This window comes from Carassius carassius, chromosome 21, assembly GCF_963082965.1.
Source record: "Carassius carassius chromosome 21, fCarCar2.1, whole genome shotgun sequence".
Taxonomy (NCBI): domain Eukaryota; kingdom Metazoa; phylum Chordata; class Actinopteri; order Cypriniformes; family Cyprinidae; genus Carassius; species Carassius carassius.
Window position 1 is genome coordinate 25,526,112 of NC_081775.1, and position 26,719 is coordinate 25,552,830.

The 26,719-nt window shown below is 35.6% G+C and overlaps 3 protein-coding genes across 3 annotated transcripts in view; 1 reads left to right on the forward strand and 2 right to left on the reverse strand.

Annotated features, from left to right (window-relative positions):
- LOC132097983 (tyrosine-protein kinase JAK2-like) overlaps positions 1–9,800 on the reverse strand; it is a 32,377-nt gene extending 22,577 nt beyond the window's left edge. The window contains exons 1-6 of the mRNA XM_059504042.1: positions 9,467–9,800; positions 7,527–7,728; positions 7,151–7,268; positions 6,049–6,166; positions 5,698–5,843; positions 5,263–5,563 (exon numbers count right to left, since the gene is read on the reverse strand). Coding sequence (XP_059360025.1) covers positions 5,263–5,563; positions 5,698–5,843; positions 6,049–6,166; positions 7,151–7,268; positions 7,527–7,713 — 870 coding nt within the window. The 5' untranslated portion in view covers positions 7,714–7,728; positions 9,467–9,800. The remainder of the gene's footprint in view (positions 1–5,262; positions 5,564–5,697; positions 5,844–6,048; positions 6,167–7,150; positions 7,269–7,526; positions 7,729–9,466) is intronic.
- Positions 9,801–10,005: 205 nt separating this feature from the next.
- slc5a5 (solute carrier family 5 member 5) lies at positions 10,006–16,692 on the reverse strand. The gene is made up of 16 exons (XM_059504043.1): positions 16,574–16,692; positions 15,943–16,363; positions 15,380–15,445; positions 15,100–15,151; positions 14,878–14,945; positions 14,590–14,744; positions 14,364–14,504; positions 14,067–14,196; positions 13,079–13,167; positions 12,885–12,997; positions 12,196–12,266; positions 12,010–12,096; positions 11,720–11,922; positions 11,506–11,600; positions 11,313–11,398; positions 10,006–10,986 (listed from the first exon to the last, which is right to left on the reverse strand). Exons 2-16 carry the CDS (start codon positions 16,294–16,296, stop codon positions 10,936–10,938), a joined length of 1,761 nt encoding a protein of 586 aa, XP_059360026.1. The 5' UTR covers positions 16,297–16,363; positions 16,574–16,692; the 3' UTR covers positions 10,006–10,935.
- A 2,171-nt stretch (positions 16,693–18,863) lies between these two features.
- Positions 18,864–25,392, forward strand: LOC132097986 (coiled-coil domain-containing protein 124-like). Its single transcript, XM_059504044.1, has 5 exons — positions 18,864–19,002; positions 19,968–20,139; positions 23,343–23,526; positions 24,239–24,344; positions 24,988–25,392. Exons 1-5 carry the CDS (start codon positions 18,935–18,937, stop codon positions 25,187–25,189), a joined length of 732 nt encoding a protein of 243 aa, XP_059360027.1. The 5' UTR covers positions 18,864–18,934; the 3' UTR covers positions 25,190–25,392.
- Positions 25,393–26,719: the final 1,327 nt, after the last annotated feature.

The window sequence follows — 26,719 nt, forward strand, 5'->3', positions numbered from 1 at the left end:
AAATTTTAAACTGTGTGCATGATAATTATTTCCATCCAGTGGTGAACCAAGTAACCAATCACAGTATGAAGTATAGATTCCCCTAATTGAGCTGCTGATATTCTCTATAAACTCTCTCTCTATAAACTATTTACATTAATGTCTGTGCTTAATGGCTACCTCTGTCTGATGAAGACACTAGCAGATAGTCAATTTGCCAGCAGGTTTGTGTGCACTGGAAACATTAATTCATGTGTCATGTCTGTCACCAAAACAGATCTCTGCAGATCCTGAAGTCGAACTCCCAGTGACCCCATGCATCCTAGTCAGAGGTTTGTAGTTAAATATTTTTTGTATCTCAGCGAGCTGTTTTATAAGCTGTTGTTTTGTCTTATTAAAGAAATGTTTTGCTTGCCTTAAAATATAGGATTATTTTTTTTTGTACATGATGCTCAGAATTGTTATTTTTTTCTTTATCTTTTTTTTTTTTATCTGTGTTTAAGGTGACAAGCAATTCAAGATTGCTCTTGATGGGTTACTTGTCAATGACCACATCACCTCTCCCATTGTGGCCTTGAGCTACGTCTTCTCCATGTTTTATGTCTGCAACATCCAATACCCACCGGAGATGGCTTTTACTCTCGAATTCATGCAAAGGTAAGCACTCATTGTTTGGAAATACTTTGTAAATGTGACTTTGCCATGCCTTTCTGCACCCGACCTGCTTTTTGTCAATCTACACCAAACCCCTTTGAGATGTACAAGCTCAAAATGTGTCGTCACATGCTGTGAGCTCTTAGATCAGCTGTTATTGGCTTATGATCCCCCTGAATATGGATTTGTTCGCAGATTTCGTAGCTCCCTGTTGAAGATTATTGTTGGAATAAATGTGTCATATTTTTTAAAATGGCAGGTAACATGCTTTTTGCTTTACATAGTGTCCCAAGTCAATCAAAAACAAAACAAACATAACATGATTCTAGTTGGGAAATGGAGCAAAAACATATTTTTCTTAGAATGGTTACTTGAAACAAAATATGTTTGAGCTATCTCTTTAAAACCATTAGCACCTGAGACCAGATTATGTCAATGGTGGTCAAACCTTTTCATGTCAAAGACACACAAGCTGAAATGTATTTGGCTGCAGACTCCAACCTCAAAATATGTTGTTCCAGGGACCCCCTCCAGAAGCAAAGACTAAACGTATTAATTTAAAAAATAATACATGCTGGATTCATGCCCAAATGTTAATACTTTGATGTGTAACATGCACTGTATGTCACAGTTGCTCCACTCCATGTTTGAGGAACCCCCAGGACAGTCCATGTTTAAATGTGCTGTTTCACCTTTTGATAGTACGATGTCAACTGTGTTTTCTATCCCCTTCTGTGTTCTGTGCATTTATAATATCCCTGCACACATGTTGAGGATGCATGCTGTCATGTGTTGGTGATAAGCAGACTTCTTGCAAACAATTCTGTATATGCGCAGTCTTAATGCATGTGTCTTGATAAGCTTAGCCACTGGCACCAGCACCACAACAACATTGGGTACTAGACAGATGGTCAACTAGAATGATAGAGAGGTTCATACATAGGGGCATATTGAAGAAAACAAATGTATGATTTTATTGAACTGCTCCACTCCTGTCAAGCCACACTACATGTGCAAACTTTGTCTGCATCTCACTTAGAGCTGAAACAACGAATCGATTTAATCGATTAAAATCGATTATTAAAATAGTTGTCAACTAATTTAGTCATCGATTCGTTGCTAAATAACTTTTATTTGCCGTAAGCGGCTCATTTCGTGCATATTTCAAATCTGCGGTGACCAAAGTGTGGCAGTAATGAGCCACCGGAGGTTTTACTCAGCCAGTACAACAGGAGAAGTAGCGAATAGCCAATAGCTGGCCTTGTTTTGTCACGTGCTTCCCGAACAGCGTCTCTGCAGCCATAGAAATCATATGATGTCTATGTCTGCAGCATTCAGCGTGATGTGGGAGTACTTTACATTGAGCCTTTAAAAAAGAAGAGTAACCTGTAAACTCTGCTCTACTGCACTGTTTAAGGGGACGTTCACATATCGCGTCTTTTGCGCGCTCAAGTTCGTTATTTCCAACACCGCACCGCATCGAGTTAAAAACATTTAAACTTTTCAGAATGCCGCAACCGCACCGCGGGTCATGTGACAAGAACTAACCAATCAGCTTCATCCTTTCCCGTAACAACGTTAAAAGCTCAGTCAAGATGAAAGGAACAGCTGATCATAGTTGTATATGGATTTCCATTTTGAAATAAACTTAGTAGCAGAGCTACTGCAAGCGAGTTTTTTGAGCTGCAAATCCATTTATCCTTTGCTGAAATTTCCGCGTCTTCAAGGAGAGAGCACGTCATGGTTTGGCTATCAAAGGCAGACGCCTCAGGGGCGCTTCTGTGCGAGCGCTTTGGAAAGAAGGAGAAAGCGGTGCGCCTAGCGTTTTCCACGCGTTTTTAGGCGCGATTTGTGAACGGCCCCTAAGACTTTCATTTGTGCAGATTCTCCAGTACAATATTGTTTGCAAATGTTTAGTCGTAAAAGCTGATAACATTGCTTTTTAACTGTTAACATTTAAAGCTTTACAAACATGTTCTGTGATCAGTTTGTCGTTTACCAGTTCAAAATTCAGTCGTGCAGCCTAATTATGACTGAATGAGAGAGGTAAATGTAGATATTTGAAATGCACTTTTTTTTTTCTAAGTATTCACTGCTCTTTTTCACACAGCAGGTTTTTTGTGTGTGTCCTATTTTTTTTCTGGACAACCTTCTGATGGATTTTACTTTAAATTGTGAGTTCCATTCAGGTTTCATGCCATTGGCACTTTTTTTGAAGGATTGTTTACAATTTCACAGCAAAAGCTATAAAGCTGTTTCCCAGTAAATAATAAAATACAATGCACTGCAATTTTATTCTGTTTTATCCTTATTCTTCGTGAAAATATGTTCTGAAAGATTCCTTAATAAGCTTTGTTCAGGATGTTAAACTACTTTAGGAGCTCTAAGGACTGCCATGGTGAAAACATTATTTTAAATCTCCTTGTGAAATTGGCTAGAGTATGGGTCAGTGTTCTGATTGCAGAAGAGTTCGACAAAGGATTACTAACACAATAAAACAACTCCAGGTATATTTTTGATGAGGATATGACAGTGCAAAATGGTTAAAATCTCTTAAATCTATGCTGAATGATAAAGACCATTTATTAATAATTTACCTGGGGAAAAAATGGAAAAAACTAAAATATAAGTACATAAACCGATTAATCGATTAATCGTAAAAATAATCGACAGATTAATCGATTATCAAAATAATCGTTAGTTGCAGCCCTAATCTCACTATTATTATTTTTTTCTCAGAGTTTTCTTTGGGATCATTCCTGATCGAGGCTCCAAGGCAGAGAAGAAGGGGAAGAAACGGCACTTCATTCCTCCACAGGTGTGCAAGCTAGTTTCTCAGCTGAAGGAATTTGAATGCAAGCAGAAGGAATCTGAGTGGGCCATTTGAGCTGTTCTCAAAGCTCAGAAAATACCTTTTTGGACTGAATGTACACACACACACAGGCAAATCCAAAAACATGGGGCTTGGGAGTAGAAATACAGATTTTTACAGTATTATGTGAGTTCAGATGTTTTAACTAGATGCCCAAAACACACATGCTGCAGTTTCAAATCCCCCATGTTAAGGGGGAGGGAAGGTGGGCGATATTTGTCATTCCAGGTAGAGCTTTGCCTGTCAATGTGGAGTTGGAGGTGTAAGTTTTAAGTTTTATTTTTTGCAGAAATCTCTTTATGGCATGTTGCACAGAATCATCCTTCTAAGGTCATGGTTGTTATTGCTGCACTGATGTTTTATAGAAAATTTGTATAATGTAATACTTCTAATGTTCTATTTGTTTTTTGTAGAAAGGTCAGACACTGGTTGCAGAGCTCTGCCTGTCGGTGTGATATGTGGAGTTGGAGGTGTAGGTTTCTGCATCCTCCTGGAGGGGGCTCCTCATTTTGCACTGACAGGTGAGACAGCAACAGCAATGCTGGCAGTTTTATTGTCTTATTTTGTCAATGTCTTTAACAAATCCATTTGTTATTAATGCCTGTCAGCCTGTGGGTGCTAACAAGTTGCTAGATTTGGCAGCTCCCTGTTAAAGGACATGGCTGTAGTTCTTTGAGAGAACAGCTGGTTTATGTATGTAAAATTGCTCTGAATGTGAAGGTGATGTTCTGAATGTTTTAATGGTTGTAATGTAAATATTGCAATTCATTCACCACAAAAAGTGCAATCACTTTAAAGCACTGGCAGCTGTTAAAGGAAATAAATAATTTTTGTGATTCTACATTTGTGCTTTATTGATGATAAACGGTATAGAGAACTGTACGGAATTAAACATTTTAGGATGACTGAAGTGTCCGCAAATGGTACGGATTGAGTACTTTAATAATACGGAATATTCCATTTTAAGTTTGATGGAAGTGTCCGTCAATGGTAAAGAAAAAGTCAGGTAAATCTATGGAAATATCCGTTTTAAGGTTTACGGAAGTGCCCGTACAATAACGCAAAAATTTACGGAAAATACGGAATTTTCCATTTTAGGTTTGACGGAAGTGTCCGTCAATGGTAAAGAAAAACTCGGGTAAATCTACGGAAATATCCGTTTTAAGGTTTACGGAAGTGCCCGTACAATAATGGAAAAAGTGCTGGTAATTAATTACCAGCACTTTTTCCGTTTTTTAACTGAACTTTTTTTAACAGTGTAATTACAACAAGCTAGTTCCAGTTCATTCCCGTAGGTGACGACAAGTGACTGTATTACTGGGTAAGTATATTGACTGATTCATTCTTTATGAGTAAATCAGTGAATCCATTCAATTCAACCGATTCGTTCAAAAACATCAATTCATTCAGCAACGGCCTACTTGTGCTCTGTTTTGAACTTGTGAACTTTATATCGTTAATATGTATTAAATAACTACAACAGCTAGTTCCAGTTAATTCCCGTAGGTGGCGACAAGTGATTGCATTACTGGGTAAGTGGCTGATTCATTTTTTATCAGTGAATCAGTGAATCAATTCAATTCAACAGATTCATTCAAAAACATCGATTCATTCAGCAACGGTCTACCGGTGCTCTGCTTGGAACTTTTTTTTTTTTTGACGGCACAAAAATACAAAGTCAACTTTAACTGGAAAATGTAAGTGACGCAAAATTAAAATGAACCTCTTGTTTACTGAACTTTTGTATAAAGTTCTACCTGGCTGTCATTGGTCTGTATCTGAATCCCTCCTTCTCCAAACACTCGCAAGGCTTTGATCCTCTGCCGCTCGCTCTGCTCTAACCATCCAGAGTGATGCAAAAGGAAGCTTTCTGAGCCATAATTGGGCTCCACCACACTCAGCTCCATCAGGTACTTGAGCTTCAGGCTTCGTTCACCCGCCGAGCACCTGCCCAGCTTCTTTAGGAAACGCTTCAGCGTCTTTCGTATCTGATACCGCGCTAGACGGCTCATACGCTGTATATCTTGTCTGTGGGTCTCTGGGAGGCAGGACTTGTAGCTGGAAGGGGATTTTTGAGATGGTTAATGAAGTTTGAACGTTTAAAATATATGTTGAATTTACAGAAAAACGTATAGTTCAATCCATACATTTATGTGATAATTTTTCTGTTTCTCGTGTTGTATTTATCATACCTTGTTGTATTGCAGATCTCACCAAGGCTCTGGTTTCTCTCTTTAGCCATACGCCACAGATCCAGCACTGCCATTCCCAAACATTCCTGCTGCAAACTCAAAGCAGGAGAAATCCCGCCACGTCCAGACACAAAATCACTGCGGGACTGAAACAGAAAGACAGATGGGAAGGTAAATGATTCTGAACAATTGAGTTACCATAATTTATGGAACCTTAAATATTAAGAATCATATCAATAATTTACTATACATTAGCAGAATAGAGGCACATAATCCATTCATTCATTGCTTCCCAAATAATGTTGCCTCTTGAGAAAGCAATGACAGATTGTTGTCTTCTATGGTATATACCTGAGCAAAAAGATAGTCAATGACGCAGTAGTCCAGCACAGCACAGATTCGTCCTCTGCTGAGGCTAAAGCGGTACGATGCTTTGGACCCGTGACCGAACCAGCTTGAGAAGAAAAACCTTAAACAAACAAAGAAAAAAAGCTTTAAAAAAAAGCAAAAAAAGCTTTACAATTACAGATGGATAGTTCTTTTTACTTTTTCAGTATTTAATCTGTCCACTATTATTTTACTTAATTATTTTATAATAGAATTAATATTTTTTTCAGTGTTTATTTTAATTTTAAGAAATTATTTTATTTCAACTTTATTTCAGTTACTAAAACTGAATTTTAATAATTTATTTTTTATTATCAGTGACAATGCAATGGCTAACAATGCACATCAGTGCATCACAGAAGAATTCTTTAATTTTTACATATAAGAACATATATTGTTTTTGATGACATTAGTGCAAATTACAGTAATGGAAATGGAATTAACCTCATCCTTTGTTTTATTAAATCTAATTAAATATAGTATTTTGTGTATCCTAAATATAAACAATTAAAAATATCTGCATAATTTGTTTTGCACAATTTGATGAAATGATTGGAAAAATATTCTGTTATTGTGTTTCATATTTTCCACATAAAGTGTTATGTAACTTAGCTTTTTCTTTATTTCTTAGCACATTATGTATCATATTTATCTTATATATGCTCTTTGCTTACACTGTTGTCTTCCTGGTAAGCAAGTACTGTATACAAACTTTTAAAGAAAAGAAAAAACTTTATTAGTGCAAACGTTTTTTGTTTGTAATGGAAATGACATCACACTTGATGTAAACACTGATATAATGATATAAATGTTGGAGATAAATATTCAGAGATTAAAATTTAGACTTTATGATTATTTCACTTATTAATTATCATTGTTTTAAAAACATAATATGATCAATTTACTTTAAACATTTTGTCTGGATCAGGCGAAGGGTTAAAAACAATAAAAATGTTTACAGACATTTGCAGATTAAATAAAAATTAGTGGCATGATTAGAATTCCAAATATTCAGTAAAATTAAACTCTTTGTAAATAAAATATATGAATATTTCAGCTGTTTTACCTCAATCTGTAGTGAACTTTGACATTCTCCTCATTCTTAAACACATGAGTTGGTGGATACCAGTATGAAAGGTCCTCTGATGCCAACGCAAACAGGTTGTGGAACACAGGAAGAATTCCTAAAGACAGAAATATTCCATTCAGGTTGTTGTAAGGTTGGTGCACAACTCTTTTAAATGTATTTAATTATAATATTAGAGACATAGCAGATTGTTTAAACTGTAATTTCTATGCTTTAGAAATGCTGAATCATCTAAAAGACAGACCTTGACTTTATTTATCAGCAAATTATCAGCAAACTGAATGCATCATGTGGCATTATGTTGCAAAAAAGCCTTTAAATTGCATTTGTGTTTGATAGTGTGTTAGTGTCTCACCGCTGTTTTTAGCAGCAAGCACACACACGCGCTCTGCTGTGATGTGTCTGTTGGGGATGGTGAAGATGATCTCTGATTTTAAACTGGGGCTGTAGTACAGGTGAACCTGCAGGGCAGAGTCACAGCTGGACTTCTGACTGCCAGCCCTTTCGCTCTTCATCAAGGGCACCTCTTCCTCTTCACTCATGATCACCAACGCAATCTTGATTGGACAAAAAGAACTAGATGATTTCTTCTCAACAGATGGAGGTGTTCATTGACCGTTCGTATAGCGCAAAATAGAATGTAATTAAAATGAGACAAAAGGTTATTCCTGAGAAAAAAAACAAAGCTACACTGATAAAAATTATTAAAACAAATGTAATTTCTACATTAAATAGTTTAGTTCAGGCAAGAATAAAAAAAAAGTAAATTCTATATAACTAATCAATTTAAGCTTGTACAAATTAAAGATGGACTTGGAATTGCTTGTTATGTTTACAAGGATTCTTTAAGTAAATATCAAAGTTATGATCCTGTTTTCCCCATCATGCACTGGGACATGAATAATTAAAAAGGTTATAAGTTTCACTGTTTGAGTTGTATTTACACGGTTTTACGATTGATTTTGTCGTTAGGTTCAGTAACTTACTGTTTTGTGATATCTGGAGTTCATTTTATACTCAAAATGACCCATTTATACTCAAACACTATCCACTGATTGTCGTCTCTGTGTTCATTTGGGTAATAATTATATTGAGTGGACACATTATCTTCAAAGCTGTCTACTTGCTTACTTACATGTGTGCAAGTGAACCGCATTCTTTAATAGCATGGTTGTTATCCAGTGCTACCTTGTTTGGGTAAATTATAGAAATTGTAACTGAGGGTAATGTACTTGAGTATTGTGTATTTAACAGAGTAACTAGATCGCTACTCAAACTCTTAATTAGCCATGTTAAATTTACTCAATTTTTTTGCTAAATGTACCTAACTTAGTCAAGTAGATTTTACTAAATTTAATACGTAAATTTTACTTAAAATGTATGTGTGCAAAAACTTGCAAAATAAAAATTAAGTAAATCTACTTACTAATCTGTTTTTTTTTTTCAGTGTACTTATTTTTATATTTGAAACAAGTTTTAAATTAACATTAAGTTTTTTGTTTGACTTTTGCTAATCTTATGCTGATTATGAATACAATTTTCACTTTATCACACATTCTAGAAAAAAAAAGTTCAATTTCTTCTGCTGTGGTTTTCAGAAGCCCCACAACTATAGAAAACTGACCCCTAACAGAAGCAATGTTTCTATTTTGCATAACAGATAAAAGCACAATTTTGAAAAGGTGTATGCACTTTGAGATTCAATAGAAGGTTCAATTTTAATACTTTAAGACGTAAACCATTAGGGTCTCTGGGACCCCAAATATAAATACAACAATGTTGATTTCAACAGAACTTGATGGCTACTGTTAATAATGCACAAAGCTGAAGGTGGTAGCATTGTACTGTAAAGCAGTGGATTATTGTTAACAACAGTTCTTGGAACCGTGGCGGTCATATGCTTGATCGAAGTGAGCTCATCCTTCTCATGTTGGCGATCTGTACTTTCCGTAACAAACTGAATCAAGGGTGTTTTCCCAGAGATTTCCAATATTAAGCCACTAAGAGTAAAGAATTTAATATACATTAAGAATTTGACGTTAAACTTAGGTTACATATGTTTGGTTTGGTTTGGTTTGGTTTGGTTTGGATAATTTCATCCCATTACAGAAATACTTCTGTTTCTATTCCAATAATCTGAGCACATACAAACAGACAAACACGAAACATACAACACCACACTCACAAAATGTACACTCATAATCACGTGACTTCCACTGGCATATGCTCTGAAATGGCAGTTATGAGGTATTTTATCGTATTACGATTCTAATAAAGACAACTGAGAGGTGTTACCTGAAGTTATTTAAGAAGAAACTTTAATAATTTGTTCATGTTGATGCGAAGTGCTGCGTAAATTTCGTCCAGGCTTGGCTGTTGTGAACCTCTGGTGGGAGGGGTCAAATGAGACTAGTTTCCGGCAAGAGACAAACCACAGAAAAACCTAATTTCCAGACTGCTTTAGCTAGATCAACACCTCTTGATGTTTCTTTACTGGTCGGCCTCATCTGGCATCTCGGTTTCTAGACCTGTGACCAGGTCATAAACTGAACACAGGCCCATCTCTGCATGAAGTGCAAGCATAGTGTATTTCTAAGTGTGTAAGAGCAAAAGAGGGAGGGTGTTTGCTGGAGCTGCTGGTTTTGTTGCTTTCTTTACGTGTGAAGGGTGAAACTGTGGTTTCCTCTTTCTCTGCTAGTGAGCAGCGGGTTTGTTATTTCCGCCTGCAGAGAAAAACCGAGTAGGTTTTCTTCCGTTTGGCATAATACAACCAAGTGCTATATGAAACTTTTATTTAAAACATTTTCATCAGAAAGTGTTATGCGCACCTGATATTAGTGTTAACATTTCAGTTTATTGTGAATGTGATGGGGCACTCCATCATTAAACAGCTTTTCTATGCGATACAGGTAAAAATTATACAAATATTTAAAATATGCATGAATTGTACTGGTTTAAAACAAACACTGACAAAAATTCATCTGGATTCTGATGACTTTCAGTTTTTTTCTTTAGGGCTTTCTGGCACATTCAGGTGACTTTTCTAGGTCATAACCGAGAGCTAAGAAATGCTAAGAATTAATATACCAATAATGAGCCTTGTTTTATAGCTTTAGACACATAAATAATATCCCTGTCTGCCACAAACAAATGAAATGCATTATTTATTTTTGTGGTATAGTTAAAATCTGTTCAATAAATGGTCAATAAAAAGGATCTTTGTAGACTGTTAAATCATTTCAGGCTACGTATTCTCTAAAACTAATAATCAAACATACTTTCACAGTTAATAATTTAGAAAAGAATCATAAGGATAAATCTCTATTAAAAGCATTCAGTTAATTAAGTTACTTTCAGATCTCTTTAGTGTGCATGCTTATGCTTTCTTCTCTTCTATACTTGGCCAGGAATGAAAGTGAACTGACATACAGGTGCGATGCAGGTGTATGATGAACAGAAACCTATTGTGCATGATTTTGCACTATGAAAGAAGGCACTATTGTTTAATAGGTCAATGGATCATCTTTCGAATCAGGTGATGACGGCTAGGTATTCAGTAAGGTCAATCAAAACAGAGATAACATTTTTGATATGAGAGTCTGCATGATGTCAGTAAAGTTGTTCAACATTTCATCAATTAATGCAGTATTTCTTTAAAATTTAGTTTGAAAATAGAAACCTAACTTGTAACTTGCCAATCCCGCACCTGTCTAAACATCACCTTTGTTCAGTAATATATCATGTTTATCAGCAGTGGCAAAAAGTTATTTCGGACTGAGAAGGATTTCTGTGGGATTGTTTGTCGTAGCTTCATTCTGTAGAGACAAGAATATGATTTCAGCAGTGTTCTTATTGTTATCTAAAAAATAGTTTTTGTAGACTGAAATAAAGACTGAAATTAAAAATACAATTAGAAATATGCTTTGGCAACTAACAGAAATAACTTAAAGTAATAAAATTACAACTAAAACACAAATAACTAATACAAATTACAACAGCACAAAAAAACTAAAATTAAAATAAAACCTGAAATAATAAAATATTAATAAATACTATAATTGTATTAAAATAATGCTAAAATACCTGGTAGGAACAGGGATGCAAGTAAAAGTAAATTAATTGTTACGAACATGAAACTTACCAAGTTATGACCGGATGCATTGCATGTCTTTTGTTCCAAGTTCCATCTTAACAAACCAGGACTGATAGAATCCTTCTTGGTGGGTCCTGTATAATATGACACATTGTCATTTGAAGGTAAAGTATAACATCTGTCAACATTTTAATTCCTTTTAATTATTGTATTTGCAATAGTGTAAGTGAGTTTCTCTCACCTGTAATGTAACTAACCACCACACCTACCAGCACGACTGCACTAGTTGACAGGGCTCCAAAGTACAGGTAGGATATCGAATAGATATTTTGAAGGCTGTATGAATTAAGTTGAAAAAAGAAAGCTGTGCTATATTTTACATAAACATTCTGTCAGTCATTAAAGTCACACAAAAATTTAGTCATTATAAAATGTAATACAACTTTGACTCTCACCCATAATCCTGAGGGACTGATGATGGCAAGATAGAAGATTCAGTGACTGTAATGGTGCTGTTAAGCATTGCATTACTTGCCAGACAGTTACCAGCACTGGTGGGTAAAACACCCATCATTTCTGGTGTAGGAGGATAAATTGTGCTTCCAACAGCAAGCCATAGAGACAGACAGAATCCCACAGCCACACCTGAGAACACCCCCTATAAGATATGAGAAATATCAAACTGCTATTCATCGAGTGGAGCAATAGAATTACATGGTGGACTGTTATGTTTATGGAGTCTTACTGGTTTATTTGTGGCTGGAACAAACATGCCCAGCACAAATGCTCCCAGGAGTGGACCGTTCACTACCCCCATGACTGTGAATGAACCCTGAGGTTATTAGAGAAAAAGCTGGTTAGAGCACAGGCACATAGACTGAAATGCATTCTGCCTAAAATGCCACAGTTATTCCAGTAGTTCATATTTTACCTGAAGGACCCCCCAGTCCAACAGGGAGGAGAGCGCAGCCATTGTAATGCAGCCAAGCCCATACAACAGTGCTGATTTACACAAGCAAACAATTGTGAAATGAGTTGTTATTGTAGTCATATTTTTAAACATTATCAAATTGATATCAGCAGATACTTGCAGAAAAACAGAATCATCTTATACTTTAATATGTAGTTACAGCTATGTATGAAAAACAAGTCTCACCAATAGTTTTGATGCATTACAATTTGAATTCATGAATTCAAATAAAGAGAATTATTTAGCATGAAGAAATTATACCTTTTTTAATGAGACCTTTTTTATATGAAGGCAGCACAACAAATACTGACATTACATAATTATATTTTAATATAAATAAAATTATATAATATATTACATAAATATATTAGATTGAAATTGTAAAATAAAACAACGCTAAATCGTAATATTAAAAAAGCGAATAAAAATGACAAAAGCACGTATGAAAGATGAAAAAGTGAATAATATGAAAGATCTTATTTTCATCTTACTTTCAAATAAATATATTTCAGATTTGATCTATAATTAAGTGAAAAGCAATATTTGATCTGAATACATGCAATGTAAGCCATTGCTAGCACTTTGGGGGCTATGTAAGTTACTAATGTTTACTTGCACCACAGGGAAGAAGTTGTTGCTTTTGACCATACATAATAACTTGGAGAGCAAGAGCTGTTTTCTCTGTGAAACAGTGATTAGCCATGGCTTCATTACATCCTCCATAGTAACAGCTGCCATGGCGTTAATGCTGGTGGAGACAGTACTGTGGAAACAGAAGCGGGTGGTTTATTCCACTTGTACCAGTAATCAACATCTCACTGAAGGTTCTGATAGTTTCAAGCACCTTAAAGTTCCACTGTAGGCACAGGCTAGAAAAAGACCTGGAAAGCCTGGATGATTACGGAAAATGTCCAAAACCAGGTACGGCATATACTGTGAAAATAATAAGACAACTGGGTTGCTTAAAACGATAACTTCACCCAAAGGTGGACATTTTTGTTGAAATTTTACTCACCCTCATGCCACCCAAGATATAGATGAGTTTGTTTCTTAGTCAGAAAAGATTTAGCATTACATCATTTGCTCAGCAGTGGATCCTCTGTAGTGAATGGGTGCCGTCAGAATGTGAGTCCAAACAGATTACAAAAACATCACAATAATCCACAAGCAATCCACACGACTCCAGTCAGTTAATTTCTTGTAAAGTAAAAAGCTGCATGTTTGCAGTAAATAAATCCAATATTAAAGGCAATTCCAACTTTGTTTCTCTAGTGAAAAATGTGTCTCAGAAAAAAATCTGAATCAGGACTCTGACAACAGTTGTAAACAAATATTTTGATGGATTTTTAACAGGGGATGGACTTTTTAACTGCTAACTAAAATGTTATTATGGATTAATGACTGGTATTTTGTCCAGAAGTTATGGGTTAAAGTTAAAAACCTTAATTATGGAATTGTTTCTTAAAAACAAGCAGCTTTTCACTTTACAAGATGTTAACCGAAGTTGTGTGGACAGCCATTCTGACAGCACCCATTCACTGCAGAAGATTGTTGAGCAAATGTGGAAATGCTACATTTCTCCAAATCGGTTGAAAAAAACTTATTTACGTACATCTTGAATGCCCTGAAGGGGTTACTAAAATATTCAGCAAATTTTTTTTCTTTTCTTAAATTTCAATAGATCAATAACAAAAGAATTTAAAACAGAAAAGGTTTGTTCCAGCCACAAATAAACCAGTAAGAATTATAATATAAATTTATTTAAAAAACATACAAATAGTTGTTAGTAGTAGTAGGTATAGGTAATTCTGTTTATGTAGGTTTTGATTTACCTGGTCAGGAGCAGATATCCTGCCGGTCTTCAGTGGGTCACAGCTGGAGTATAAAGCAAACATCACAATGCCACATGTGGCTGCACTGCTCACAATCAAACACAGACCCACCTGATTAACCAGCAGCGCCCTGCAGCACAAGAGTGACACTCAGTGGATCTGTATCTCAGTGAGTGAGAACTGAAAACATGTCAGACCATTACTATATCTTATCATTATTAGGAGAAATTTAATGGTAAAAAAAAACTGGAAGTTATTTTTAGATGGTAAAAAGATTTTACTGATTTATTCTCTCACAGTTGAGCTTGTTTCTCAGTGCGACATGATATGTAGCGCTGCACTTGAGCTTGATTGGCTCCGTACATGGATAACCAGACCATAGTGCCACCCACTGTGAAACTCCAGAACGAGTAGCGCTTCTGAGGGTCTATAACAAAACTAACACACAGAAGAAGAATGATAAATAAACATTTAGTTAACTTGAGTATTTAACCGATTTCCAAACATTTGATATTGTTCATACTCATTAAAATTGATGCGGGATCCATTGTTGGCGATCTCCAAAACTCTGGCAGGCCCTCCTGCCAAAATGGTGCCCTGAATGAAGACTGCAATGAACCCAGATAGCATGACTACAATCTGAAACACATCTGTCCAGATTACAGCTTTCATACCACCCTGCAGACAAACACAAGTGTAATGTTGTGTTTACAAATATTTGCATGGTCATAATCATAAATTCAAATCACTGAGCAAAATTGGCACTGATTTTTTTTATGTATATATTCAGATCTGGAAAGATTTCACCTACCACTGTCGTGTAAAATGTGCAGATGAGTCCAGTTGAGAAGAGAGATGCCCACATATTTAGGCCTGAGGCTTGATTCAGAAAAGAAGAAAAGATTGTGGAGAACAGTACAAAAGTGCAAAAAAAACCTTGCATTCACTCGTATGGGTTCCAAATTGTTCACTGATGAACTGAGATGCAATAGGTATGTGAAGCAATGAACCATTTTTAAAAAGTTTCACTAACCCTGATTCAAGATAACTGCAGGAGCAAAGATCACTATTCCAGTATAGAGGAGCTACAGAAAGAACCAAACAATCTTAGTCTTACACAAATCTAAAACTAAAATTTAATAAAAATAATATGCTCATTTTGTGCAAACTAAATATTAGAATTGAAAGTATACAAGTGATATTCATAGCTTTGTTGATCAGTACTCTACAAATACATTTTATGGTATTGTTTTAATATTATTAAAAATATTATATTTATTTACATTTAAATTTGGATGATGAGTTGCTCTTACTGTGGCTACAATGAACTGTAAACTTCCCAAGAGCTGCATCCCTCTGCCAAACCTCATTCCTAAATACTGAGACACAAATACATTTACAGTATTAGAACCTGGTGTTCTCTCTCTCTCACACACACACACACACAGTGGGGTACATCGTACATGCAAAAGCACATGCTATACATACTAAAAACAGAAAATGCATATTAAATGCATATTAAATTAGAAAATAGAATGAGATTCATTAGTGATCTCAACTTTTGGACCCCACTGTATCAGAGTTATTATACGTAGTAAAAATCTGAAATAAAATAAAATATAAAAATAATAATTTCAGCTAGCTGCCAAAGCAACATTTCCCTTAAAATAATTAAAACTAATAAAACTAAAATACTGTATAGACACATTTTGAAGTGTGATACAGTAAAATGTATGTATAAACAACATGTATGTACAACATGTTTGTGTTTATATACAGTATGTATATATATATATGTGCGTGTGTGTGTATGCAAGAATTTATATAAAATTATTCAGCTGAACTACTAGAAGAACATAATGTACAAAAGCCAAACCTGACATGAGCTGGTGATTTTGAGCCGATAAAACACGGGAACAAACAGAACTGCAGTAATGAGGGAGTTGAGCGCTTGTCCCAGGCACATATAGAGGAACTTAAAGCCATATAAATATGCCTCTGATGGCACACCAAGCACTTGGACGGCTGACATAAAGCTGGCACAGAGTGACAGTCCAACCGGCACAGCAGAGAAACCCCTTCCCCCTGTGAAGAAGCTGTCGACGTTGGAGCGTCCTGGGGTCTTTCTCAGAGACTGGAATAGCCCGATGCCCACCGACACCACCAGCATAGCAGCAAATACTACATAGTCCACCAAACAGAAGCCCGGTCTATCAGAGTCTGAAGCCATAGTGCTGTCTGTTTGGACTCAGTCAGAGCTTAAATGAGTGGAGTCCTTCTCTTCAAGATGCTTTCAGCTGTAACAACAAACCCAGAAATCACAATGCATTCTCAATCAGCCCCCTGTTATGTTCTCTTGACTTTCAAACACTGAGGCTCATGCAGTGCACGGTGTCATTTAAGGTAAGAACAGATGAACCGACAAAATAGAAACAGAAATAGTACAAAATGAAAGATATCAATTTTTCTATCTCTTTACACAATATTTCAATATAAAAAAAACTTACCTTTGACCAAAACAAAAACCTGCAAAATTAGTTTATGAGTGTTTGAAAAGACCAAATTCCACAGGCCAACACATAATAAACTCATCCATGATAGAAAACAGTATTGGCTTAAATATTACTATCACTCATAAGTGTGGAAAGTGAGTTGAGCATTCAAGCAGAGCTGGATTTTTTTTTCTGGGCTCATAATTTGGATAATCGAAGGCAGTCTGAAGGGAGGGGAATTAGGAATTAAAGTAATACAGTATATGAAAGGAGGGGTTTTGGGATTGACATAGCAGAGGCGGAGTTATTCAACACCATAGAGATGTACCTTAATATAATTTAGCAAAGTATCAATACTGTATATATAACTATTCTATTTTTATTATCTTTTAATGTCTGAGATCACATTGAAATCCTATTTTTCAATGTAGCTAAAAAAATAGACTAATAGACTTCTTATTGAAAATCTTATTTTTCAATGTAGCTAAAAAAAAATAGACTAAATATTTGAGATTTTGTACTATTTCTAGGTCAAACAAGTAAAAAAAATATGTCTGAACTAAAAGTCAAGATTTTGTTGAGTCCACTGAAATTAAAAATTCTCAAATAATGCTGGATAACAAGTCCAAACTAAATGTTATGCTCTTAAGATACATTTTTAAATAAATAAAAAAGTTACACTGAAATTGTTTTGCAAATTCTATTAAAATAAATCATTGAAGGCATATTGAATTTGATTCCAGTAACACTAAGACTTTTGGACCCCAGTTATGTTCTGTGCCGACCGCCGAGACTTCGGACCGTGTTTCGAGAATCCCAATATCTTTCAGTAATGAATATAAATATAGTTATAATCAAAACCAGCACCGTAAGATTTTCCTTTTTTTTTTTTTTTTTTTTTTAAATTCACAATTATACACATTTCTGGATAGTGACAAAAAACTGCACAATATTTTTGGAGAACTTTTAACATAAAGTCCAATATGGTGCTGTCTATGCAAAAATGCATTTAAAAAGTAGTACCCTATGGAATTACATTTGGTTCAATAAAAATGAACGTAACTTTATAAAAATCCCTTATAGCCTCTTTTTCCTAGTTCACCTTATGGCATATAAAGCGCGTATCGAGGCTTGGTTTATTATTATTATTTTTATTTTATTTTTTATTTTATTTTTTGCGTATCGAGGCTTTTTTTGTAGCTTGCTTTTTTTTTATTGAACAGAACAAATAACATACATAGTACAGAGCACAGCATAGGACAGTCAGTGTAATATAAAATGGCATTAATTAGTTACAGGGGATCTAAAGAAAGTTTCATAATATTTTAAACATGTTAATGACTTTGTTTTTTTATCAATTTCAATGAAGATATAAAACAATCAAATTCAACTAAAAATACTTTAAATATTGGGGATGAGTTTAAACATTTTTGTTTATGTATATAAAATTACGCCAGCAATATGAATAAATTAACAATGTATTCAAGACCTTTGTTTACATTATTTTCATAGTACATAATAATATCCTTTAAAGAAAAATAGTATTTATCCTTTACAAGAGAAAAAAATGAAATCCGCCAATTCCTTCCAAAACTTTTGGGAAATTTTACAATCAAAAAACAAATGTGTTAACGCCTCTTTCTCATTTTTACAAAAAGAACATAAATCATCAATATCAGAGTATCTTGAAATTATTGATTTAACAGGGTTGCGTATCGAGGCTTGTATCTCTTTAGACTTAGAGCAATGATGTAATTGATGACGTCCGGAGTCTCGCTTGGCCAGGAAGCGGTTCGAATCTTGTAAATTCACAGTCCTCGATCTGCCCTGTTAAACTCAGCCACTTTCCAGTTTTAGACATATAATACTGGCCCTTTTGCCTATTATGAGCAAAGACTTGATTTCAAGCCAATGCGTTTATTACACAGTTATGTTATATTATGTTTTTAAACCGTTAAGAAATACACATTATATTCATATAAATAGATTAGTCCATGCTTTTTTTTTCACCGTTATTTCTGGCGCAAAACAATGTAATCATAGATCACATCAGGTCATCTGTAATGTATCTGCTTGTTTTTATACTCTTTGGCCACCAGGTGCTATTGTGAACAAACGAAGCCTCGAGAAATTAACCCTTTTGTGGACCACTTGGATGAAAAACGCCAATGCTTCATAAGGATTCATCTCGCCATCACTAGTAAATAACCTGATAACAGTGTCTCTGTGTGGTATCACACATATTTCGATTTTTCTCTAGCCTACGTACGAAAAAACGGGCCACAAGTGTGATGCGTGCCGTTCGCTGTTTACCGCGTGCACGGACCTATACTTGCACGATGACCGTCGAGCCTCCAGGTGGTGCTAAAAGAAACCATGCAACTGCGTCGCGGCAGCTTGAGAAGAAGAGAGAACAACACCCCAGCAGGCTGGCACAGGAAAAGGTTCGTGCTATTACATTATATATTAGATTCGGTGTATGAAAATGACTTTGAACAAAAAAAACGAGATTTTTTAAGACATCCTCCTCTATATCTGCTTTCAATGTTCAAATGACTGTGTCAGATACAAGTTTGAACGTAAAACGGTCATTCTCTGAATCCAGAGTGATTAGCAAAAAAGCTAACGAGAATGTTCCTGAAAAGGGAAAGTAGAATTAAAATGTTGCTGCAGATCCAGAATTTTCCCTTAAAAAGACTTTATTTTATGGAATTCAGAGAATTAAATCTTCTAGCCACGAGTCAAATTATACGTGTGCTGTCAGGACTAAAAACAACAACAACATCAACATCAGTTGTGAATTTGTGTATTATATCTGTATAGACATATATACACGCAATTATAATCATAATTATTAAAATTGTAGCTATCTATATAGATAGATAAATAAATAGCTGGACAGACATAAGATAGATAGATAAATAGACATTGACAGATTTTTATTGGTATCACACGTTCTTTTTCTTTGCTTGTTGCTGGAAGGAAACTGTTTTCCAAAATTTCCTTCTCTTTTGGAAGTAAAGTTACTGTAAAATAAATATTTGGGGTTTAACTCCCTCCAATAATACCAGGTTATGTTAATACTGTTAGAACAAGGGCCTTCTGAATTCCTTAATTTTTCTGTTATTTGAGGTCTGTGTTTTACTGTGAAATGTATTACTCATGAACATACATTTCTCGAAAACTATGTAACAAAAGATACTCAAACCCCAATAGAGAGTCCAATAATCCTCAATCTAGTCCTGAATGAAAATTATGATTCAGTCTCTGGTCATTTATTACCACCCGTTTAGTTTTTGTCTTTCTCTCATTAGAATCTGTTTATACACTACACATCATTATCCTATGTGATCTCAGCACCTATTCTGACACTTTCATTATGGTCATTAACTCAACCTTACCTCCGCAGGGAAGTCCCAGGAATGCCGAAGAAATTCCAGGGTGAGAATTCCAAATCGGCCACGGCGAAGGCCCGGAAGGCTGAGGCCAAAGCAGTCGCTGATGCACTCAAACAGAAGGAGCTGGAGGACGCGCTCTGGCAAGATGATAACAAACATGTCATGAAGAAAGAGCAGAGGAGGGTAGGGTCAATTTATGTTCTTAAGAGCATGACAACTGATATGTTTTCAGGGTCAAATGATAAAATAATTCCAGCAGGCCTTCAATATTATTTCATGAAATGTATCAGTACTGTGATTTAGATTTTTGTCTCTATTGACCACAGCAATTTAGCAGTACCTTCTAGGAAATCAGAGGTGAAATAAAGTACAATAGTGCCTTGTGTATGGAGTTTAGCATAAACACAAGGTGGCAGTAAAGATCTTTCTCTTTGCAGACCGCTCCTCCATTCCATTAAAAAAAAGAAAAATTTGTAATTGAATTAGTCAGTGGTACCTGGTGAGAGAAGTACCTGGTCTGTTAGAAGCCACAGGTAAATGACAGCAACTCAAGGTCATTTTGAGTTCTTCAAAATAAAATTTGTCTCTGTAAAAAAAAAATCTCTTATGAAAATATATAAAATATTTTGCATTTATATACTAAAGTAAAAAATAAGGGCTTTGTAAAAATTTTAAATGTTTTTTTAAGGCTCTTGTGCACACAGGCTGCATTTATTTGATCAGCAAACATGTTTTTTTTTTACATTTTAAAATACATTTTATTCCTGTGATGACAGCTGAATTTTCAGCAACCATTCTAGAAATCATTCCTGTATGTTAATTTTGTGCTCAAGAAACATTTCGTATTATTATCCGTGTTCAGAACAGCTATGCTGCTTATTATTTTTGTGAAAACTGTAATACATTGTTATTTAGGATTCTTTGAGGAACAAAAAGCTCAAAAGTAAAGCATTTATTTAAAATAGAAAACTTTTGTAACATTATAAATCCATTTTGTAGCATATAAAGCATGCAAAGCATCAAAGTGGAACGATGCTACTTCCCATGTTAAAAAGACAATCTTTGCCTCCTGGTCCTAACTGACATGATAATATGGAAATATTTTTGAGTTCTGTACTAAACATACAGAAAATTGATTCTGTCCACGCCCATGTTTTCCATGATATGTTGTCTAACATGCCCGCCGTTGGCTGCTAATCTTGTATCTAAATGACACAGCTGTCTTCCTCACTAAAGCTGCCGACATGTGAGTCTGAGTAGCACACAGATTAATACTTTGCAAGTCAGGTTTAGGGTTGCTCAGGAAATGAGCTCCCCACGAACAAAACGAAAGCCGAAGCCGACTGGGTTAAAGTAACACCGTCAAGCAAGTTCTGATATCCTCTATCAATTATGCCCCATACTGATGAGCGTTCGTTGTCAGTAATGGAGCTTGATCTTGACATTAGGCCTGGATAAGGTCCATGTGAGAATGTATTGACTGATATGCAGTGATTGGCTGTTTATTATGTCTCTTAAGCTATTTTATGCCATGTTCAGTGTCAGCAGACCAGATTGCAACTGGTCTACATGTAATAAAGGTTTCGAGTGAAAGAAAGTGTTGTTTAATTTATTGACTGCCCTGTTGTAATAAATCATCATAATCATATCTCTTAATCATCTTAATCATAATCTTAATTAGAATAATATAAACGATTTAACAGTTGCCAACAAATTGAACAATTACTTTGAGAACTGAATCAGTACGATGCAATGCAGCTTGCAAATGTGTTAAAAGGAATAGTTCATACAAAAATACAAATATTTTGGCATCATTCGCTTACCTTCATCTCGTTCCAAACTTGTATGATGTTTTCTTCTGTTATCTTCAGATATTCTGACAAATTTGTCCATACAGTAAGTCAGCTGGGTTTGATGTTGTTTATTTATTGTCTGGATAAAAATACCTCCCTTCCTTCCCAAAAAATATCTGCTCTTTGTTCTGCTGAAAGAAAGACTTGGAATGACATAAAGGTAAATATATGGTGCCAGAATATTTTTATTTTTGGGTGAACTACACATTTGCAAGCTGCACTGCATCATAATGACTCAGTTCTCGCATTAATGTTTTGTTAAAATAACAGGTTCCCCAAAAAAGAATAGTTATTTACTCACCCTCATGTTGTTCTAAACCTGTTTGACTTTTTTTTTCTGGGCAATGTAAAAAAAACAAACAAAAAAACCTGTTTTGGTTTACACTAGCTTCCATCAAATAGGCAACAAAAGAAGGAAGTCAGTGGGAACTGAAACTGTGTGGTTATTAATATTATTCAAAATTATTTTGTGTTCCACAGATTAAAGAAATGCATATAGGTTTGAATGACATGTAAGTAATTGTTGATGTTTTTTTTTTTTGTTTGTTTGTTTAAACTGTTTCTTTGGATATTATTGGGGAGAAGCTTATGGCAAAGTGCTGTGTGTGTGTGTATTTATATATGAGTTATATGTTAAAATGATTTTATTTCAACACTTTAATTATTAGAATATATTTTGGTAGTCTAAATATTTGAAAGGTCTCTGGTGGCCACTGGTGCCTTTTTTCTCCCTCCCCGGCTCTCTCCTGCCTCTTTTTCATACATTATTTAGCCGGTGTTGGCATATGTATTGAGCATCCACAACGCTGGCATGATGTGCCTGCCTACTTGGTAATGCGCTCTGGAAAAGAGCTCCTCACACCCTGTTCCTTTCCTCCTGTTTCCTCCCATTGCTGCCATCTGATCCCCGCCGGCCTATCAGACCCATGCTGCTGTTATCCTACTGCAGCCATTCTGCTAATTATACCTCATATCACTGGGGCCGCTGTGTGTGTTCAAGCAAGCTCACCTGCACTGGAAACACTGATTTATCCTTTACATCTTCTAGAGATCAGCCACTGCCAGGGACTCTGTGAAGATCGGGCTCGGTGAATATAATTTATCACCGGTAGATATGTGAGAATGTCAAGAGAGAGGAGCGTATCTTGGTTTGCTCTTGAGCGCGGCCTGTCGTGCGGCTTATCTGTGTCACGCGAATGACATTTCAGCCTCTGCTCGACATCTGAAGGTGTCATCTCAATATGCGTCTCTCCTTACTGTTGTGTCACCATTTCTGCGGATGTTATCAACAGGAAGGTGGCTGGGTGGTTAGGCTGTGGACAGTTAAGACCATGTCTGATCCTAGTAACCATTACTTACCTGCCGCGCTGACACAGTGACTCTGAGCGCGCCGGAGAGATCTCTAATTTCTTTACTCTGCTCTGTAGTTTACACTTACATTTGCTTAATGACCATCAGGCTGCTTCGATAACATCGGCCCAGTTGTAATTTAAAAGAGTGTGTGTGTGTGTGTGTGTGCGCGTGTGTGTACAGGATGATAAGGAGAGAAAGCGTTTGGAGGCTCTGGAGAGGAAGAGAGAAAAGCAAAGGCTCTTAGAGGAAGAAGATGCCATGATAAAGGGTAAACAGACAAAAGAAGCCCCCAGTAAAGTGACTCGAGCCCAGATAGAGGAGACCCTACAAAGTGGGCAAAATGTTAAGGAAACCAAGGAAAAAGGTAAGGTCCAATCCAATGTAGAGCGCTTCCTACAAAGGCAACATGCTAACCATCACAAAACCTCATAAGTGGCAGATTTCAATGCTTTAGGCAGTGACCCTGTGTTATAAAAAAAGCCATCTATATATTTTAACTACATATGCATGTTGATAAATTAACGCTTAATAAGCATAAAAACATTATTTTTATTTTTTTAACATATTTTATACCATGTTTTATTGTTATACTATTTGTTTATCATACTGTATCATTTCAATTGTTAAGGAAACCCTGACAAGTTAAAGTCGCAGTGAAACGTAGTTCATATTATAATGAATAAAACAGATTATTGAAAAAGGAAAAATTGACAAGCATGGACTTGGTTCAATCCACTGATGGTTCATTGGATGAAGGTGAATGCTGGTAGTTGATTTTAAGAAAAGGGTAGGGTTTAACTCTTGAGGGAAGGCTGTCATTTTTCTTCAGAACATCGAAGAGAATTTACAACAGGAGTCACAACAAAATAAATTGTATTGCTGGTCAAAATTCCTACCTAATACAGTGCCGTTTTTGTGTTCGATGCCATTTTTATGTTCAGTGTTCGTTTTGTTTATTTGATGAATAAAACACGATGAGATTCCACTAGCGTAAAAGTGTGTCATTTGTTTTGCTGTTTTGATTTAAGCCTTTTTGGTTTTGTCATTTAGTCTTCTGTTTCCTTTCGAATCTACAGAGAAAAGCCACTTGGAGATGCCGCTTGAGGAGAATGTCAATCAGATAGTTCCAGAAGAAGGCACGGTTGAGGCCCGAACCATTGAAGATGCCATCGCAGTTCTCAGGTATTCTGTTCTCTAGAGAAAGACATGTTTGGACTGATTAGGAGACTCTTGTTTACAAACATTACATACAGTATACATTTGAAAAAAATCTACATTTGTAAGAGTCACAATTCTCAGATTGTTGTGCTCTTAAGTGCTGATCTAAAAACATCTTAGAAAATGTCTTAATGTATGTAGTGCACGTTCTATAGGCCCGCCGTTTCAGAGCAGTTTGCAATCAGTTAATACCAGGCGTTTATTTATTTATTTACACAAGCGACTTCTTGTGATTTATTGTTGAGGAATTATGGCAATGATTTTATGTTGTAATATGTACAAATTCTGCTGTATTGATGTGCACATACCCAGTAGTTTTTGCTCTGTCCCTTCTAGCCTTAACCCTTTGAATGAGCTGTTGGAAGTATAAAACATTTCCAAATCAGGGTCCCAGTGTGTTTTGGGGGAGATTTATAATTAAAAATCCCATGTTGTGCAAAAAAATAATTTTCTCTCTGGGCCACCCAGTCACATAAAGCAAAGGCTAAGAACATAATTTAACACATTCACTATATAGATTTGACCGGTTCTGGCGCAGAAATAATTTTTTTGCCTTTTCTTAAAGATGCATGTTGTTCTACATTTGGTTCATGTCTTTGTTTTTCAGCACTAAGGAAGACCTGGATCGACACCCTGAGCGTCGTATGAAAGCTGCCTATGCTGCATTTGAAGAAGCAAACATGGCGCGCCTTAAAATGGAGAACCCCAATATGCGTCTTTCCCAGCTAAAACAACAGCTCAAGAAGGAGTGGACAAAGTCTCCAGAAAACCCCCTCAACCAGCGAGTGGCTGCCTACAACTCCAAGTGAACCATCACAATGGCACTTAATGACTGACCCTCGGTGCAGATCCTAACAAATACAAAAATGCACCACGAATAAAATTGGACACAAAATTAACAAATGAACTGCTGATCTATTCACACCCCTCACCATACATGAACTCACAGACAAACTTGAATTATTTAACTAATTATTCAATAAATATCTGATGATTTATGAACAGCATACAACCTATTTCGCTTATCTGCTAGACAATGGCCTTTCAAGAGCTGCTGGGAAGTTTCTCGGTTTGGTTTTGAGTGAACGAAGAGTGGAATCTCAACTAGAACATGCTTCCTCCACGACATGTTTTACTGCTGTGTTGAGTTCATTTATTAATATCTCCATCTAATATATGGAACATGAGCTGGAGTGTGGTTAACCTGAGGCAAGTATTTTTTTATTTATTTAGTGTCTGTGTGATGATCATTAGGGTTCAGCTTCTGGGTTGATATTTATGGAGAAGAGAAAGATAATCTGATAAATTCTCTAAATTAAGATAATATGGATAGAGATTTGTTTGCTTGATTTAATTTTACATGGCCCTTTGTTTTTGGAAATACACTTTTGGACCTCGTATGGGACAATGTCTCCACATCCCAAAGCTGAGTGGATTAATAGTTGTTGGATTCCCATACACACATGTCCGCCAGTGCCAACATACTCTGTGCTGTGCTTTGCATCAGAACAAACACTCTCAGTGGTCTCTTGGGGGGAAAAAATCTAATAAAAAGGAAGGAAGAAACAGCTATCATTACATTTGCTGGTATTTTCCTTTAAAAGAAAAGTCCTTGTACAGTGGAAGGCAGTTGTGGCTGCAGTTTACTTTTGTGGTCTCTTATTTCATTTATTTTCAGGAAGAAGTTTGTTGCTCTTAAACAAATATTGTTGTGCTGACTGCAAAAGCAAGCTGAGCTCAACCCCGATACCCAAGTTATGGTAAGAAAAAAAAACTGATAAGACAAGGAACTAAGAACCACAAACCAACATTTGGTCCCAAACCAGCTAATATGTTGCACCAAATGAGTACTTGATCCCATGTTATATATAAGCATTTTACATATTATATTTATTTATTTACTTATATGATATAATTTATTTAAAATTGATATTTTACATTATTTAATTTTATGAAATATAAAATTGTAATTATATATGTAATTGTTTATTTAATATATTGTTTTTAAATTTTTTATCATTTAGATAAATATATTACTAGATAATTATAAATATCATGCAGCTATAATAGCAAAATTTTGTTAACATGGTTGCAAAAATAGAAAATGCATTAAAAATAAAATGTAATATTTAGGGTTGCAGGTCATCATTTATACCATGTTCATTGAAACTGGCAATCCTTGATGACATATTTTCCCTTGTTCAACCATATTCAAAAGGTCCATGCAGCTTACTGATACTTCAGACACAATGAAGGTTGATTTGCTTTTAATAAAGTCTTCAGATTCACAACAACGGACATAAACGGTCACTAACCCCTGTGGGACGTTCCGGAAGGAA

Bases quoted from the DNA above. Each gene is read 5' to 3' on its own strand.
- slc5a5 (XM_059504043.1), bottom strand. From the start codon at position 16,296: ATGGCTTCAGACTCTGATAGACCGGGCTTCTGTTTGGTGGACTATGTA. The intron at 14,505-14,589 runs GTATGAACAATA...TCTGTGTGTTAG, and splicing joins TCCCGCATCAATTTTAATGA to TTTTGTTATAGACCCTCAGA. The intron at 12,267-12,884 runs GTATGGTCAAAA...TGTGTAAATCAG, and splicing joins CTTGCTCTCCAAGTTATTAT to CACTGTTGTATGGGCTTGGC.
- LOC132097986 (XM_059504044.1), top strand. From the start codon at position 18,935: ATGCAACTGCGTCGCGGCAGCTTGAGAAGAAGAGAGAACAACACCCCA. The intron at 20,140-23,342 runs GTAGGGTCAATT...GTGTGTGTACAG, and splicing joins TGAAGAAAGAGCAGAGGAGG to GATGATAAGGAGAGAAAGCG. The intron at 24,345-24,987 runs GTATTCTGTTCT...TTTGTTTTTCAG, and splicing joins GATGCCATCGCAGTTCTCAG to CACTAAGGAAGACCTGGATC.